General features: G+C 44.6%; 1 protein-coding gene across 2 annotated transcripts in view; it reads right to left on the bottom strand.

Annotated features, from left to right (window-relative positions):
* LOC106649562 (dipeptidase 1-like) overlaps positions 1–10,618 on the bottom strand; it is a 43,928-nt gene extending 33,310 nt beyond the window's left edge. Inside the window, exons 1-2 of one of the 2 annotated variants that reach the window (XM_023457529.1) lie at positions 10,544–10,618; positions 4,677–4,932 (exon numbers count right to left, since the gene is read on the bottom strand). In XM_023457529.1, the coding sequence (XP_023313297.1) occupies positions 4,677–4,902 (226 nt within the window). In that variant the 5' untranslated portion in view covers positions 4,903–4,932; positions 10,544–10,618. Of the gene's footprint in view, positions 1–4,676; positions 4,933–10,251 lie in introns of both variants that reach the window. The other variant, XM_014367015.2, reaches the window with a different exon arrangement.
* Positions 10,619–17,418: the final 6,800 nt, after the last annotated feature.

Below are 17,418 nucleotides of genomic sequence, written 5' to 3'. Positions count from 1 at the left end.
GCCGCGTCTTTGAGATTTCTCATGGCTATATCTAGAGGTGCATGCAATGCCCGCGTGTAAGCATCTTGATTAACGGAGCTGCTTCACGAGTTTCTCCTCTTCTTCTTCTTCCTCCTTTTTTTTTTGCACCAGCGTTAGAATTTTTAAAATTTTTTTTTCTTTCCCCCAGCCACACTGCTCCTTCAATTTTTAATTAAAAGCACGACGCGTGTGAATTGGCGAAAAAAACCCTCAGCTATAACCGAAATCCGTACATCTTTTTTCTATGTTTTCATTATCCACGGACGTGGCTGGCTGGATTTATTCGACCGAAACGTCGATATATGCTAATTCTCGGCTCCACACAGCTCTCTGTGTTTGTAAATTATCATGTGTATTACACGCTCGCGCGGTAGAAGTTATTCGTAGTTGCAGTAATGAAAAATGTACGCTTCGATAGCCGCGTGGCCCGCTTTTCCTCCTCCGCCCCTCGTTCTGACGCTGCTGTTGCTGCTGCTGTGCGCTTTCCCGAAATAAAAAAAAAGTCAGGAAAGAGGTACGGTGAGTTTTAACGCGGCGCGGCGAAGATCGATAAAAAATCTAGGCTATTTGCACGAGCGCGCGCGCGTGACAAAAGCGATCGGTATTGAGAGCAAAAATCGGAGAGGTTCGAATAGGGCATTAAAAAAAGGGAGAAAAAGGGTATTTTAACAACGACTGGGTGGGTTTCGTTGCAGCGGTGGAAAATCCCAAAAATAAAGGAAATGAGAAAAAATGCTACCTCCTCTCTTTCTCTCTCTTGCTTCTTGTCCTTCTCGATCGCAAATGAAGAGTGAAAAAGCCAAAAGAATTTCTCGCTACATCTGTATCTATATACGTATATACGTAGAGCACGAGGACAAAATTAACCGGATGGCTTGTGCGGCAGGCAGGCGCGCAAGGATTAAAATTATCCCAATCCATGCCCCGGATTCGTATAATTAGCGAATGGTAAAATCGGGAATAGCACGTGCGGGGCTTATTTCCGAAAGAGGAGCTATATTATATTAATCGTTATTGATGCCGTGCGAGGGCTAAAAACAGGAGAATGTTATCATATGTATAATTTTTTTAATTTGCAATTATCGAGCGCAAATATCGTCACGCACACGTTACATATCTCGCAGCCGCATCTGCATGAAGCCTGACTGCCGCATTCATGCCGAACATCAAAGGTGAACATCCGTATTATTATCATCTTCGCGAATCAACATATAACTTTTCTCATTACAATACTATCAGCGTTTCTCTCTCTCTCTCTACCTTCTCTTCTTCCCTTTTCTCTCTTACTCTCCCAATTCCACAAATGCGTATTATGAGCAAAGAGAGTGGCACAGCTCGCGCGAGTCCGGATATAGTCGGCGCGGCTTACAACACACGTACCGAACGTACTATACTAGTCTCTCGCTCTCTCTCGCTGCCTTATACTCGCGTTTAAACTTGTGCATTAGCGGCGCGCGCAGTCCTATACGTATAGCATAGGGCTTGGGGTATAGGGCCTAGGCACACTAGCTGTGTCATTAATCTTGGAAAGCTTCGTCTAACTATTTCCATTGTCAAACCCCAAAGCGCAGCGCAAACGTTATATACGTGCAGTGCGTGCTTGGTGACTCGGAATCACGAGCTAGCGCGGAAAAAACAACATAACGATAGAAGTAACGCGTGCATATAGTGCTTGACTAATTTACAAGTGTTTTTGCCTCAAAGCTCGAGTATTCTCATCAGTCACGGCGCCAGCGCTGTAAGTCTTTGGATAATATGTTTCTTACGTACATACAAAAAAAAAGGAAGAGAATACTCCGCCGTATCGTTCGCGCCACGCGCGTTAATATATCTCGCGCACGAGTTTCCTGCGTGTCGTGTAGAAGACATTTAGGAGGGGCAGCCGTAAAGTCTAAGCACGAGCTCGATTTTTTCCTTCTTCTTTTTTTCTTTCCTCTTTTTTTGTGATGAAAAAAAATATAAGAGTTCGGCTTTTTCTTTGTATTTTAATATATTATACGGTGTTGCCGGTGCAGTGCAGTTAAGTTTAACCACACGCGCGAGCGAAAAGTGCTGGGTAAAACATAAAAAAGACGAAAAGCAGAAAGAAAGAGAGAGAGAGAGAGAGCGATGGAAAAAAGGGCGTTTTTCGGAGGCAAAATTTTTGTTTCCGTTTTTGTGTATCACATCCGCAAATGAATTGCGTTATAATACAACGTATTTACGGGCGTGAAAAAAGGAAATTTTTTTATACATACGCCTCGCCTGGGAGCTAATATAACGCCGATGGTGAAATTAATCTTTGACGTCGAGTTAAAAATTTCAAAAGGCACATAGCTCGGCAGCCGAGAGTTACGCCGTCGAGAGCCAGAGAGAAAATGTAATTACGTCGGCGATTGATTTTCGTATATAGAGGCGAAACAATAATAATAAATTTCCTCGGCGACGAGGATGACGACGCGGATATACGAGACACACGACCGTTAATATATTATTTTCACATTTTTGCATTTAAGAGCTCTGTCAAATCAATATACCCTTTTTTTCAACCTCCGTACTACGCCCAGGCCATTATCTCGTTGCGCGCGCGCGACTAAAGCAAAATAATGCCTCCCGCGTGCTCGGCCCGCTAAATACGCTCCGAGCAATTAACTTGTATTGATTTTTTTTCTCTACTCTGCTTACTATACCGTGTATAATGTCGAGTATCTATGCGACAAAATCGAGGAATTAAAGGGGGCAAAAAAAAATAGAAAAGAAGATGCGAACGTCGCTGGATTCATCTGAGCTTATCCAATAATAGACGCGCAATGAGACAAATACACGACGCGATCGACTCATTTTCTCGAGACGAGCCGCATCGGAATTACGGGATAAACTATTGTATATCGCCGTATAATTAATCCCTACCCTAAACGCACTTCGAATTTTCGCAATTGTTTTACGTAGATATAATATATATGCGCTATTTTTTCGCTCTCTCCCGCTTTTTATCTCGGACAATTTGCGAAATTTCCACGAGACTTTCCGCGGGAGCAATTTTTCAGCCTCGTGAATTTTACTCTCTCTCTCTCTCCTTTTCTCTTGCGATCCGAAGAATAAGAAACTATATATATAATATTGCGCAAGCGGGAAGCGGTGCTCACTGGAGATTTGCAAATTGCCCTCTGTGAGTGCATGAGAAAAAGAAGCTCGGAAAAAGAAAGAGAGAGAGAGAGAGAGAGAGAGGAAGCGAAGTGAAAAAGAAAAAAAAAAGACATCTAGGTGCGAGATGTATATATAGCGCACACGACTTGCTTTGAAAACTTCAAGGAAAAGAGAGACGAATTATGTAATAACGAAATTTTCGCGATGCAGTGTATGAGCGTCGCTACCACGAACCATTGCGCACACAACTTGCGAGGAGTGAAGATAGACACGTACGTCGCGTAAGTAAGGCTTTTTAGAAGACTTTAACGAGAGGACTGAGCAGGATTTGAAAAAAAAGATAATTTTTCAAGCCTTAATAGTTTAGGTCGTAAATATATCGAGATTAAAAGTCTAACAATTTTTCACGTAAGGATAAATCGAGAGCATGAAAAAAATTAAAATTTTTAAACATTTTTTAAAAGATTTTCACTGAATATTTTTTGAAATGTTTACGCGATCATCATCTTTCTTGTTTTTCTTTTATTTGCTATACATTCGCGTAACTTTTTCTAAAAATATTTTGTGAAATTTCCGCGGAAAACGCGTATGAAAATTATCTTTTTAACTTTCGTTTTGGTATATCTCCAAAAAACTCATTCAACCCATCAGTTACATTACGTACTTAACACGTCATTTGAAAAGTCAGCTTCAAAGTTGGCAGTATCAATTCGTTAAAAGATATCAAACTGATATTTTTTCAAATTTTCATTTAGACTTGCGTGCGAACGAATTCCATTTCCGTATCTTTCCATTTCAAAAAATGTCGAAGAATTTCGTCGAAGTGAAATTTTCGACTCAGCCTCGAAGACTTTTCGGTGCCATCGTCCAGGCGCGTTTGGACATTGTCGAGGGACCGAGCAGCGCGGCACTGTCCACGCGAAGACAAACAAGTCGAAAATCAAGCGCGAGGTGTGCGTCGCTATATGTACTTACAGCTCGACAGTGAAAAATTCGCGACAATTTAAGCAAACGTATTTGCACTCGAGCAACCTTCGAATTCTCTCGAAAAAATACATTCCCCGTCGCGCGTCGGTGCGAGATAGTAAGAAAGAGAGAGAAAGAGAGAACGTCTAATGCAGCAAAAAAGAGGAATGGGTGGAGTGAACAAAAGGCGCTCGTCAGGTTCCGACGAAAAAAAAACAAAAAAAAACAAGCGCCTCGCTTGCTCTCCTTTGCCTAGGGTCAGCATTTTTATCTCTCTCTCTCTCTCTCTCTCTCTCTCTCTCTCTCTCTCTCTCTCTACCGCTCAACACAAGTGTCTACTCGGTCGTTTTTCCAGCCTTTTTCTTACTCTCTTTCTTACTACTTTCAAAGTCCGTATACTCGTGTGCGCAGTTATATTCACGCCGAGTCGAGCTGATTTTCACCTGTGTGTATACGTACGCTTACTCAAGCGCGCGCGCACACACACACACACACACCTACACGCGTATCAGAGAAAAGAAGCCGAGTATAAAACTTGAGTATAAAAATAAAAAGAAACTTACTGCATGAATCTTGATTCGTCTTGGCGGGGGATAAGGAAGAATCTTCGCCACCACCACCACCATTGCCTCCGTTGGCTTGTTGAATCTTCGCCCTGATGTCGGGCGAGTAAGGCCTGATGATGCCGCTGCTCGGGCAGCAGCGTCCAGAAGTGCCGAGTAACTGTTGCGGCGTCACCGAAGCCACGGCCGCCGTCGCCGAGCCGGCTGTGTTTGGCACTTTCCTCATTAATTCCGGCGACGAGAGCTGCAGGCACGTCTGCGAATCGCACAAGACAGGCATGATTGCAAAATGCGCATACTCACAAACATGCAAAAAAACCAGATAAAATAGTTTCGTCGTGTGTGTTGGGGTTGTAGGGGCACAGGATGTGTGTGCAAATTTTCTCACTGTTGAATGTTTTGCTCCCTCAAGTGCTTCGTTGGGATTAGCTTGTTAGACTTTCGCCAAGGCTTTTTTCTCCCTCTGCCTCGTCGGTCGTGCGCTCGGTCGCAGTCCGAAACTTTGACTAATGCATCGTGGGCAGGGGGGACGGACCACTACTACTACCGAGATCGAGGTGCGAGTTTAACCAAAAAGCTCAAGGCAGCAGCTCATAACTTTTCGTGGTTTTTGATCTTTTGCAAGCTCGCGCGCGGACGCGTGTACCAGAATGCGGTTTAAAGTGACTTTTGGACTTGTGCAGCTGTACCGAGGCGAGCTTTCGACGTAAAAAGCTTACATGAATTGATTCGAGGACTTGAATTATGCGCGCAACGTTGCACCGCAAGTACTTTTATTTTATATTGTGTCGTATATTTTTGAGAAAGGGATCGGGACTGGACAGTCGAAAAATTACTGCTGCTGCTGCTGCCTGTCTCATGGCGCGTAAAAATTCGCATGATACATAATACCATTATACGAGCGATTATGCACTGATTTTTAGCCTTCGTTTTGGCTATGTCTACACGCATAGACACGCACGTATGTGTGTACAATAAAAGTGCCGCTGACGTCTTCTCTCTTTTTTTGTCGCGAAAATTTTCGGTTCTCTTCGAAGTATTATACGCGCTGATGCGTGACTCGTTGGAGGCGGGCAATTTTTTTCTATTTTCTTCTTCTTTTTTTTTTTTTTNAGGAATATTTCATTTATTAATTTTTTTTTTTTTTTTTTTTTTTTTGTCGAAACTAAAAATGAGAGGTGAGTTTTCTCTTTCGCTCCGATGCATTTTTGCCACCGAGGCTAAAAATTTTCACGAGGCGCAGATACTGTAACGTTTGACTCTTTTTTTTGCCATCTATATATTTTACCGTGTTTTGTGGAGGGTTGGGCCACCACCACGCGCGCGGGCGTTACTGAAATATTAGGCTAATTTGAAGACCTTTTTCCGTCCGCGCGATGTTATATTTTTTTCAATTTCTTTTTTTGTGTGCCCGCTCGCTCGAGCTCTCGACGAGTTAAGTGAAATGAAAGAGCAAAGATTAGACTTTTTACGCCGGTTAATGAATCGCGTGTGTGCGTGTGTACGTGTCCGTGTACGTTTTTATCGCTATAAAATATTGCCATGAATTTTTTTTTATTATTTCGTTGGTGAATATTTTGGGTCGCTCGCGTATGTACGGAATTTCCGAACATAAAAATCCACTTGCCTAGAATCGACTGTACACATAGTTTTATTTCGTTTCATTTCTCTCTCGCTCTAGCTCGTTCACTCTTACTTACCCCAAGGGGGCGAAAGAGAATTTTTAAAGAAATGGTATATAACGTTGCCGCTGCCGCTGCTGCTGCCTACCGCGCATGGCCTGAGAAAGAAAGGTGCAGCGGAGCAAGCAAAAAGTTGGCCGTGCGAGTGTATATATATAACATTTGCAGCTACACGTACGTAATGCACGTTTCCTCTCTTCTCTTTTTCGCGGGAGGCAGTAAAATATATCGAAGCGCCGCAACAACCGCACTTCACGGCACACGATATTCCGTGCGCTCGCGATGTTTCATTTTGCCATTTTTGGGGAAAATTAATCGAATCGCCCGGCATTGACCTCGCCTCTTTCCACCTGCGCGCGAAGGCTGCTACCGCGACAGCATAGACTCGCGTAAACACGTCGTTATACATAAGCCACAAATTCATTCATACACGACGCGGGTGTGTGTTAGTCTGTACGTTATGTATCGTGCTGCGAGTCGCGAGCGAATTTGCCCGTAGTCTACGCAATTTGTACATATTTACGCGTCATGCAAATTAAGCGACGCGTACACATCGCCGCGTGTTAATAGTTGACGAGCTTTTCGCGGTCGGGTTTGCAGCTGACGGATCGCACGAAGGGCGCGTAGATGAAACTTGAGGTTTTTATACCGCCAAAATCCCGAGAGTGAGCAGAGAGAGAGAGAGACGTATGACGACAATATATTTAAGCTGGCACGAGGAAGGAGGGAAAAAAATGTACGAGAAAGTCGAAACGAAGCTGCTCGCTAGAGGAAGATCAAAATAGATTCGGTTTGATTTTCGGCAAATATCGGGTATCGATCAAGTTTTATTATAGAACTATGTATCGAAGCTTCGCTGATAATGAATGGACCACCACCAGCTATTCTCTTTTTCATCTGTGAAAATGTAACCGATATTACCGTTCGGATATATATTGTGTACTCAGCGGTCTAAATCAATTTTTACATTGTAAATAGTTGAAAGGGAATAGTACTGGGATAAAATAAAGTAAAGGAATCGGAGTTCCGATTTATCACGGGAAGGGAGTAAAAAATAAAAAAGAAGAGAAAGAAAAAAAAAGAACAACAAGACAAAGTTTTAAACTCGTTTGCCAATGGCTACTCTTCCTATAAGTTTGGCTCTCTCTCGTTCTCTCTTTTCCCTTGTAGCGAATGAAGCATTTCGCTGTATATAACGCACACATACACACACAGACACACAAGCAAACGCAGAGGCAAGCGGGAGAAAGAGAAGTTCGGGCTATACTACTTACTACACTACCAAAAATTTGTTTCCTTTAAGTTCACTTCAAACTTGCGCCTTTTACCCCTTCCCCCTTTCCTTCGCAACTTCTCGCTGGCTCTCTTTTCCGAAGAGAAGAAATTTTTTTCTCAATGGCAGCTGTACAACAACAACAGGCAGGGGCAGTAGTAGCACCAAAAACAACAACAACAACAACAACAACGTTAGCAGTAGCAGCAGCAGCAACAGCATAGTAGTAGCAGGATCGGATTTCTAGCCTATCATATACTTTTTTACTCTTACTCTCTCTCTCTCTCTCTCTCTCGGTTCCATTCGTCGCAGCTAAAACAGGAGAATTTCAACCAAATAAAGAGTAACGAGGTGACATAAAAACATTTCCAACGCTCGCTCTCGCGCGCGCCCAGCGATATAATATATCTCAATTACATGTAATTCGTACGAATGTGCAGTACACGATGTTGAATTCGCGCGTAGCACACGTATATATTGTATACGCGTATATGCGTGCGTTGGCTTCTCTGCAAAATACCCAATGCTGATTTTAATATAAATAATATAAGAGGAAAAAGAGCTCGGTACGGTGTAGATCAGAGTTGACCCGAGGCAAAAGGACAGACAACGAAAAACAAAAAGCAAAAAAGAGAACAAAAAAAAATTGTTTGACCTTTTTTACGACGTATCAAGTCCGTACATATACGCGAGAAAGTCGTCGAACGATATCACGCGAGCAAAACTTTGAGGTGGCAGTATGTAGGGCCCGCTGACTCCGCCACCAGCGCGCGGTTATCGGAAAGTTTTTCGCATGCGACGATGACACAAGCTCTTGCATATAACGCGCGCCCAAACAGACACGTGAGTGCAGATATGTCAAGTAAAGCTTCGGCGTGTGATAAAACAGCCCGCAGGCATGTGTATAGGCTTAAATGTGTGCGAGTAAATTCGTGTGCCACGTCAAAGGCAATTCTCGATTTGCATCATTAAATTTCGTTGGTGTACACATAAATATATGGGCGATTCTCGTTGAAAACTAGAGAGAATTAAAAGACGTTGAAAAAATTCGAAACGTCAGAAAATAATAAAAAATTGCTTTTTTTCGCGTTTGTCCGTGCTCGCAGATTTTAGTTGAGATTGCAAGGAAGCTTTGTAAATTTTTCGGTGTTGAAAATCCGGATCAAACTTGATTAGATTTGGTTTTGTTTTTGGTTTCTCTCTGTACTAGCAAGCTTTCAAAGTGCTCAGACCCCTCTGGTAACATTTTTTTTCAATTTCCAGTAAAAAAAAAATCTCTCGCTCTTTTTTAAAATCACTCTCGGCTACGCTAAAAAATTTTTTAATTATTAGCCATAACCATGAATTTCGGAAAAATGTAGAATTCGAACCTGCCTAAAAGGGCAATTGACAGTCTCTAATAAAAAAATTCTCATAAAATTTGGTGACACGCGAGACACGAAAAACGTCATGTTTTTTATGACAATGGAAAACAACTATTTTGGCCATGTAATTTAACAAAGAATCAGCCATATACTTGCAAAGAGAGATGGGATCGATATGTTTAAATTAAATGAAGGTACGAGTGAGAGAGAGACTATATGTCGCTTATACACTGTCCATCGATTAATCCGTATGCAACTACTATCTATACATAGCTTCCAAGCGTTTGACGATACATTACGTACGCGCAAGGGATAAAGTTTGTCTTGGGTACATATACACACACACACACAACACCTATATGCACAGAGCTCGGCGCTATTCCGAATTCTCTCTGTAGATTCGACGGACGCGTAAGCGAACGAGCTGTAAAACCAATTAGTGGCGCGATCGAGTGCTCATACATACCTACGTGCGCCTCTTCAAACGTACGAGATCTTGCCACTCGAATACGGTACACCGCGATCATCGTCGTCGTCGTCGTAGCCGTGATTTTAAAATCTCAACTGTCTAGCCGCTCTCGGCATTTTCGCGTGCATACCTTTCTCGCCTCGCGTGTGTCGTACCGTATACAGCACGATGATAAGCGACGACTACATAAGCGGTCCCGGCCGTATGTGTATGCGTGTATATACGTGCGTGAATTATTGCGCAATTTCACTCGGCGACAAGAGAGAGATAGAGAGAGAAAAGAGGGAAAAAGTTGCACTCGGCGCGCGTGGTGTGCGGCTGAAGCGCTTTTATCGCCGGCGAATATGCTCTCTGTGTGTGCGTGTGCGGGTGTATATGTATATGCACTCGTAAAGTTTGAAAAGTTTCGAAGCAGAGGCGCGAGCGAGAGAAAAGATGAAAAAGAAAGAGAAGGAGAAGGAAAGAGTAAAAGGGAAAAATAATGCAGTGAGCGGAGAGTAACACTCGAGATCTGTCGCGTGTATAAATAAATATGTACATCGCATCGTTGGCATGATCGCGGGAAAAAAGGAAATAAATAGCAGCAGTGGTACGAATGTGTGTTTGGGTAACCGCGTCAGTGATAAACAGGCAGTTTAGTCAGACGCGCGCCGTGTGCATGTGTTCTCGCTCGAGATCGGAGAAAAAGTCGTACAACACACCGCAATGTGGTCCACGCGTGTGTGTCGATGTTGTTGCGCTCTCGTGTGTGTGTGTGTGTGTGTGTGTGTGTGTGCTTTATATATACCTCGAGAGCAACGAATTGGTCGGACTGCAGCGTACTGACACGTCGGGGCGGTGGCGGTGGCACTATACGGTAATCCACGCCGACGCCTCCACCCTCTTGATGATGATGATGATGATGATGATGCGGATGTTGACGTAGATGTTGATGGCTTCGATTATTTATATGATTATGGTGAACGTGATGATCGGAGCCCTGTCCACCTGCGGAGCCGGCACCACTGGCACCAGCAACACCACCGGGCACCACTCCGTAAAGTTCCAACATCGTGATTTTTCGAAAACAATTCTCTTACACTACTAGATAATATCAACGGCCGCGATCATTTGCAGCCTTCCTGACACCGACAGTTATACAAGTGGCGCGTTCGCTCGTACGTCGGTACAGTTGTCGTGCTGTGCTCGCTGCTGCTGCTGCTCGTCGTCGTCGACGTCTCTTCGCCATCTCTCGATTCCGAGCACATATTATTCTCACAAGCCTATATTCGAATATACATTGACGATTGTTGATCACTCACGAGCACACTCGTATGAACAATAAAGGCAGCTCATAGCGCACACTCGAAACACGTGAATTTTTATCGTTGTTGTAGAAATGAAAAAGGAAATAAAGAAAAGCAGACGAAAGGACGACGATTCTCGTGGGCTCGCAGGATCACGCGTTTGCGCGGCACTGGCTAAATGCAGATCCGTGCTCTTTCCTTCTGCAGTGTGCACTCGGAGCCGGTCGCGGGACAACTGCCGTGCAGTCGAGAGTCGAGTCGAGAGCAGAGAGACTGGCGCGTACTACGATAGCCCGCACACTCTCTGGCAATGTGCAAGTTTAAGCGCTTCGCGCGCGCGCGCGTCACGTACTATACAGACATACCCCCGACGAGCTATATCTATAGATGCATTCGCAGCTTATATGAGCCAGTTGCGTTGCCACTACTGAAGGATCCTGTATGTATGTACGTACGAATACGTGTGTGTATACTAGTGGATGGGTGGTACAAGCGCAGCTGTGTGAGTAATCTGTATACGTGTGTGCGTTTTCTCTCTCTTAGTACCAACATAGGCGCGTCTATATATGTATAGGACAATGGGAGAGCAAAAAAAAGGATGTATAGTACGCGAATGAGATGAGACTCGAGGTTATTGTACTTGTGCGCGCGAGCGATAAAACGGAGAGAGAGAGAGAGAGAGAGAGAGAGAGAGAGAGAAAAGTCGTTTCAGCGTGCGCGAGTGTGTCATTAGTGCGTGCGCGCTTGGCGCTACAATGCGATTCGACAATAATATCTATCGATGCGTCGATATCGGTATACCCGAAGCGCGCGCGGCTCTTTTTTATTAATAATTATTATCTTTATGATATTTAGCGACCGAGAGTTGCGAAGAAGACAAAATAACAGGAAGAACGGCGGGGGGATGATATAAAAAAAAAAAAAAAAAAGGAGAAGGAGAAACACAGATATAAAAAGGAATAAGAACTCGTCAAACTGTGAGCTGCAGTGTTTTTTTGTCTCCTTTTTCTACCATTATATAAGTATCGTATCGAGGAGGGGTTGGTAGTGGTGGTGGTGGTATTATATAGTGTATATAACCGTTGTGCTATATAGCGTATATATAGCGAGCTTCGCAGCGAAATAAAGTCGCAAAAGAGCCGAGGCCGAGAGCTGCGAGTGCCAGAGTAAGAGAGAGGACGAGGAGCATTGCGCTCTCTCTCTCGCGCGCGCGTTCGGGATAATGGATCCTATGTATAGCGTATATATACGGGACTCGTCGCGCGCGTGGTGTGCTTATGGATGAAAAGAAGACAGTGTGCCGCGCGCGCGAGAATCTTGACTCGGAACTGCCTCGTAACAGCGCGCGCGTCTTTTTCTCCTTCTTTTTCTTTTTTTTTGCAGCAGCAGCAGCCGAACGAGGAGAGGGAGTACTTGGAAATGCATAACGTCAACGTCTAGATGTTCTACAGGCAGATGTACACTTTTCCTCTCTCGCGCGCGCGACACCTTCGTGCATCGGTCTGAAACGAGATATAAAATATAAAGAGAGATAGAGAGCGAGCGAGCGAGCGAGAGGGAGAGGAAAATCAAGTCGCGACCGGCTTTATACGCACACGTGTTTATGTACGTGTGTGTTATAGTTGCAGTTGGCGAAGAAGAAGAAGAAAAAAAACTTAGTGCACGCCCTTCGATTTTACACGACGCACACATTTATACGATTATTACGAAGGTGTGCTTTAAAGCTCGGGGCTCGCGTTACATCTCTCTTGCTCTCCTCTCGTACGTCCTCCTGCGCGGCGCGCGAGTTTACGTAATGAGACGTGCAGCAACTTAGCAAAAGGGGAGAAGCTCGGTTGCAGCAGCAGCAAGAACAGCTAACTCGGCGACGACGACGACGACGGCGCTTTTTGTCCCATCGTATAACTGTAATATCCTATCCTGCGCGACGAGAGAAGTTCTAACACAGATTGGGGTCACAGCGAGGGAGAGAGAGAGAGGCAAGCAAGCACCGGCTGCACTGCTGCTGCTGCTGCCACACCGAACGAAGGTCTCCTTTCGCAGGATTTGCGCTTATACATACACGCGTGGGCGAGCCTGCAAAGAAAGGATTTTCGTCTTCAATGCGCGGGGCTCTCTCTCTCTCAGCGAGCGAGCGAGAGAGATGTTTTTCTTTTGGTCCGACTTTAAATCCGATGACAAGTGAAGAAAGAAAGAAAGAAAGGAAAATAGCGCGCTGATTTTCTTCGTCTCTCGAGCTTTCGCCCGCTCGTCGCGCCGCAGCTTTTTCGTTGCTTTATTTTCTAACTCTCTTTCTCCTTCTCTCTGTGTTCTGAATTTTCATCAACTAATAAATATAAAGCCCCCTCTGATGTCTCGTTTCATTAAATTAATCCCTTGATGCGCTTGTCCACGTTCCAGCTTTTTGCTGCCGCCACCGCTGCTGCTCCGGGCATAGTTGGACGCGCGAAAGACAGAGAGAGAGAGAGTCAACGGGCTCGCTCAAATAGTTTGTTCTTCTTCTACTTCTTACTTGCTGCTGCTGCTGCTGCTTTGCCACGCAACTAACTCGCATCCTCCAATGTTTATTAGCATTATGACTGCTACTCGCCCGAGTATAAGGAAGAAGAGGGGACAGCTGGCAGAGATATGAACTTTGAAAACAAATCGCAACGACGACGACGACGAGCGCGAAAATTTCTGTCTCTCCTCGTCGTCGCGACAAAGAGGACTTTGCAAAACTTGAACGTCTTTATATACACGGCCGACTCCCGCGACTTGAACTGGTCGGCAGAATAGAGAGAGACCCTGTATATATATATGCCCGGGGACTAGTTAAACTTGTAAGGGATCAATCAGGCCAACTTTAAACGTCGTTTGTATCCCGTAGCCCCCGTCGTATAGTCCTCCTTACAGCCGTCCCCTTACAAGTCCAACAGAAACTACAGAACTTTGGTGTTACAAAAAGGGGAAAAGCTATAAGAACGAGGGAAGAAAATGAACTTGCCGACTCTCTCGTACACTCAGACCGAAATCCCTAATTGCTTGGTCTTTTATTTCTTCTCACTAAAACAAATAAAAGAAGAAACACGAGTAAAAAATTCCGGGACAGCTGCTGACGCTGAAAATATTCAAAAGCTCTCGCGGCGAAGTAAACAAGCAGGACGGCGACTGGAAAGGGGGGGGGTCGAGAGACGGAGGTGAAAATTGATCCCTTTCTCGTCGCTTCGTCCAAGTGTCGATGTTTATCCTCTGGACAAGAAGCCGGAGAGAGCGAAAAAACGAGATTTTTCTCGTCTTCCCGAGCCCGACTGTCGCGAGCGCAAGCTGTATAGCGGATCCCAAACAAACCGAAAGCACAGTTTTCTCACCCTTTTTCCTTCTCCGTACTGGAAAGATGACAGGCGCGGCTGCTTTTCGCAACTGATATAGCCGTAGATATCCCGAAGTAAAGCGAAAATGCCCGCGAGCTGTTTACCTTCTTGTCGGACCAAAAGACGCTTTTCGGTTTTTTTTTTTTTTTTTTTTTTTTTTTTTTACGTACACTCGCACACATTTGTCGCCATCCATCGAGAGAGAAAGAATATTGTGTTCTCTCTCTCTCTCACACACTCTCGCCGCTCCGAATCTCGCTACCAACCCGAACGGGTTTTTTTTTCAAGCCTCGACGTGTATGGATGAGCATATGATAAAGGGGGTTTTCTCATGCTTCTTCTACTTCTTTTTTTGGACTCGCTAGTCCGCTTGTCGGCGGGGCTCTATATTGCCGCGCGAAACGATATGAGATCAGTTTTTTGTTTTCGCTCTCACTCTCTCTCTCCGGGTTTCGGATTTCAGAAGCATCATTACCCCTTTTCTACCAGCACGTGTAATTATATACAGCTGTACGAGTTTCGGATATATAGAGGAAATTGCGATCTTTCATCTTTTTCATACTCGTGCCTTCTTTTTTCTCTCTCTCTCTCTCTTTCTCTCTTCTTTTCTCTTTGCTCGCGTCCGCCTCTGCAGCTTGCACCGCCCAAGCCTTGATATTTAAAATATCCTTTGAAAAAAAAGCTTTCAAGTTTTATGATACACGATCGAAAGTCTATTTAAAAGCTTTTCATTACGCTTACTGAGTTTGAATAAAAAATGAACGTTTCGGGGGGGCGGAAGGGGGTAAAAAATATTAATCTTACGACAGGCAATCTTTCTTCAAAGAACGAGATCGAGCGTCTATGCGAATCGCATTTATATGTAAGAAGTCTTCGATATCGGAAGCGCGCGAGTGCGAATTTTCAATCATTATACGATTCTCTTACAATATACTCAAAAATCAAAATCGATCGGCTACATTTGCTGCTGGTCTCGGTGCTGGGCTCTCGCGCTTTACATCGAAACCTAGGCGGCCCCGAATTTCGCCTCGAATAGATAGGAATTTGCCTGAGTCTGCAGCTTGCAGCTTGCGCAGCAGCAGCAGCTTCAGGGTTATCTCGCTATCTCTCGATCCTTTGTGAATGTTTACACGCATTCCACAGGCAGTAGGACCACCAGCACACAGCAGCAGTTGCAGCGGCAGCGGCGGCGGCAACATCGAGCCAGGCGAAAGAGGAAATTGTTGCTCAACTATACAAGCTATGTACCGTTTCCTTCTCCTTCTCCTTTCTCCTCTCTGTAAGCAAGGCTCGGCGCGCTCGCTGCTCGCTGCGCGTGTATAATTAGTTGATGATGATTAACTTCCTCCTTTAAAAGTCTATACCGGCTGCAGTAAACATAGAACTGCGTAGACTTTCTTGGCTTCTCTCTGTCTAGCCGGTCTCGCTGAATTATAATCGCCTTATATACATCGGGAATCTTCAAAGATTCAATTGTTTCGCCGTGGCCGCGTCGATATACCGCTACGTATATAATGATGCCCGTGCTGCAGGCCGCACAGTAACTCAGCTCTCCTACATTTTCAAAGGGTATTTTCATCGCGCGCTCGACTGATCGCCGGGAATTTTCATAAATATTTCGTATTACCCCATCCCACTTCGCCCACCTCCCTCCATGTAAAACTTGAATCAAAGAAAATACTCGCTCGCAGTGGAGGTTCGAGTTTATAACTTGCACGCACGCATTAATACGCGCGTGTGTGCAGGTATAGTCGGCTCGCATTTCTGCGTGATCCTTCCTTTTTTTTTCGTCATACCCAAATGCCGAAGGATTATGTCCAGCGATGCAAAACATTCCAGCCGAGAGCTCGAATTGCGCCGCCCAGTAGTAAGCGCAGTGTCGCATTCGCACACGCGTGTTATAATATATATACATGCTGTGTGTATTGTATATATGTGTATAAGCGATTATGGCCTGGGCAACGGCGTATACGTGTATTGTTCTAATCAAAGGCACTCAAGCCACTCGAGCGGAAATTTCAATGTTCGACACATTTGCCCCTCTTGGTCAGTACGCGTGTACATAATATATATATATATATGATATTATTGTGTGCGTCGAGCTCCTGGACCCGGCAAAAAGGATTGGGTCTTGTAACCATTGTCACTCGCAAGCTTGCGGAGTTTGGCGTCGCGTATTTTTTTTTGGCTTCGTTACCGCAGTTATATGCCTATACCATACGTTTCCATATACATATAATAATACATGGACGTTGCAAAGTAGAACGAAGCTTCGCCAAAGTAGGATACAAACGAACAGCGCGAAACTCATATAGCAGTCGGTGCATAGGCCACACGTCCACGCGAAGTTGCCAATCTCAAAGCCTGAGCGAGAGGAGGACGTACGAGAACGTATACGTGTGTGGAGACTATAATAACTTTTGGGAATGACTGGAAGGCGGAGACCAGCAGCAGCAACAGCAGCAACAGCAGCTGCAGCACTAGGAGAAACTTGGACGCGCGTAAATCGACTAGTTACCTACGACGAAAGCGATATATTGTACAAGATACGATATTTCGCTAGTTATTTGTGTACGTGTGTGAGCGAGCTCGGGCGATAAAGCGATGATATTGCTATCTCGGCAACTGTCTCGATCCATTGTGTGTGTCCCGGCGCGCTATGCGAGGAATGAGATCATTGCGATATCCGAGTGCTGCCGCTGTTAAGCCACTCGCGGGCTATACGAGATCGTTTTGAGCGGGCGCGCAATCGAGAGAAGAGAAACTTTGTGCAGTGCAGCAGCTCGGGGGGAAAGAAAAAAACTCGATGGAAAGGAAAATAGACAGTTATAGATATAATAATTGCATATCCGTTGAAGCGTTCGAATCATTGCAACTTATATACACGCGAGATTCGCAACGCGTAATATATACTATACTGTATATAGTTCGGTATATAGTAAGTATACATAACTCGCTCGCGCATCTCTCGGGCACAAATTGAATTTCGCTCTCTGTGTATATATAACTTGCGACGGGTCGAGTTTCCACGACGACGACGACGACGACTACCATCGACGACTTTTAACTTATCATCGATCGACTTTTTAAAGTATCGATTTGCCGATATTCTATATCGTACGCGAGCGAAAATATCATCGCGAGCTTGCGGAAGTGTAAAATATATGTACTTTATGATTATACATACGCACACCTGACACCTGACTCCGATAAGCGCAATTTTCAGATTTTAACGAGAATATGGCCTTTTTTTATTTAGTTTTTTCTGGCCGTCGAGCTGCTGCTGCGGAATTTCGCATACTTTTCGATCAATTA

Source organism: Trichogramma pretiosum, unplaced genomic scaffold (genome assembly GCF_000599845.2).
Source record: "Trichogramma pretiosum strain Unisexual culture from Peru unplaced genomic scaffold, Tpre_2.0 scaffold43, whole genome shotgun sequence".
Classification (NCBI taxonomy): domain Eukaryota; kingdom Metazoa; phylum Arthropoda; class Insecta; order Hymenoptera; family Trichogrammatidae; genus Trichogramma; species Trichogramma pretiosum.
Note: the sequence above shows the minus strand (reverse complement) of the source record. Positions and strands in the feature narration are given on the sequence as shown.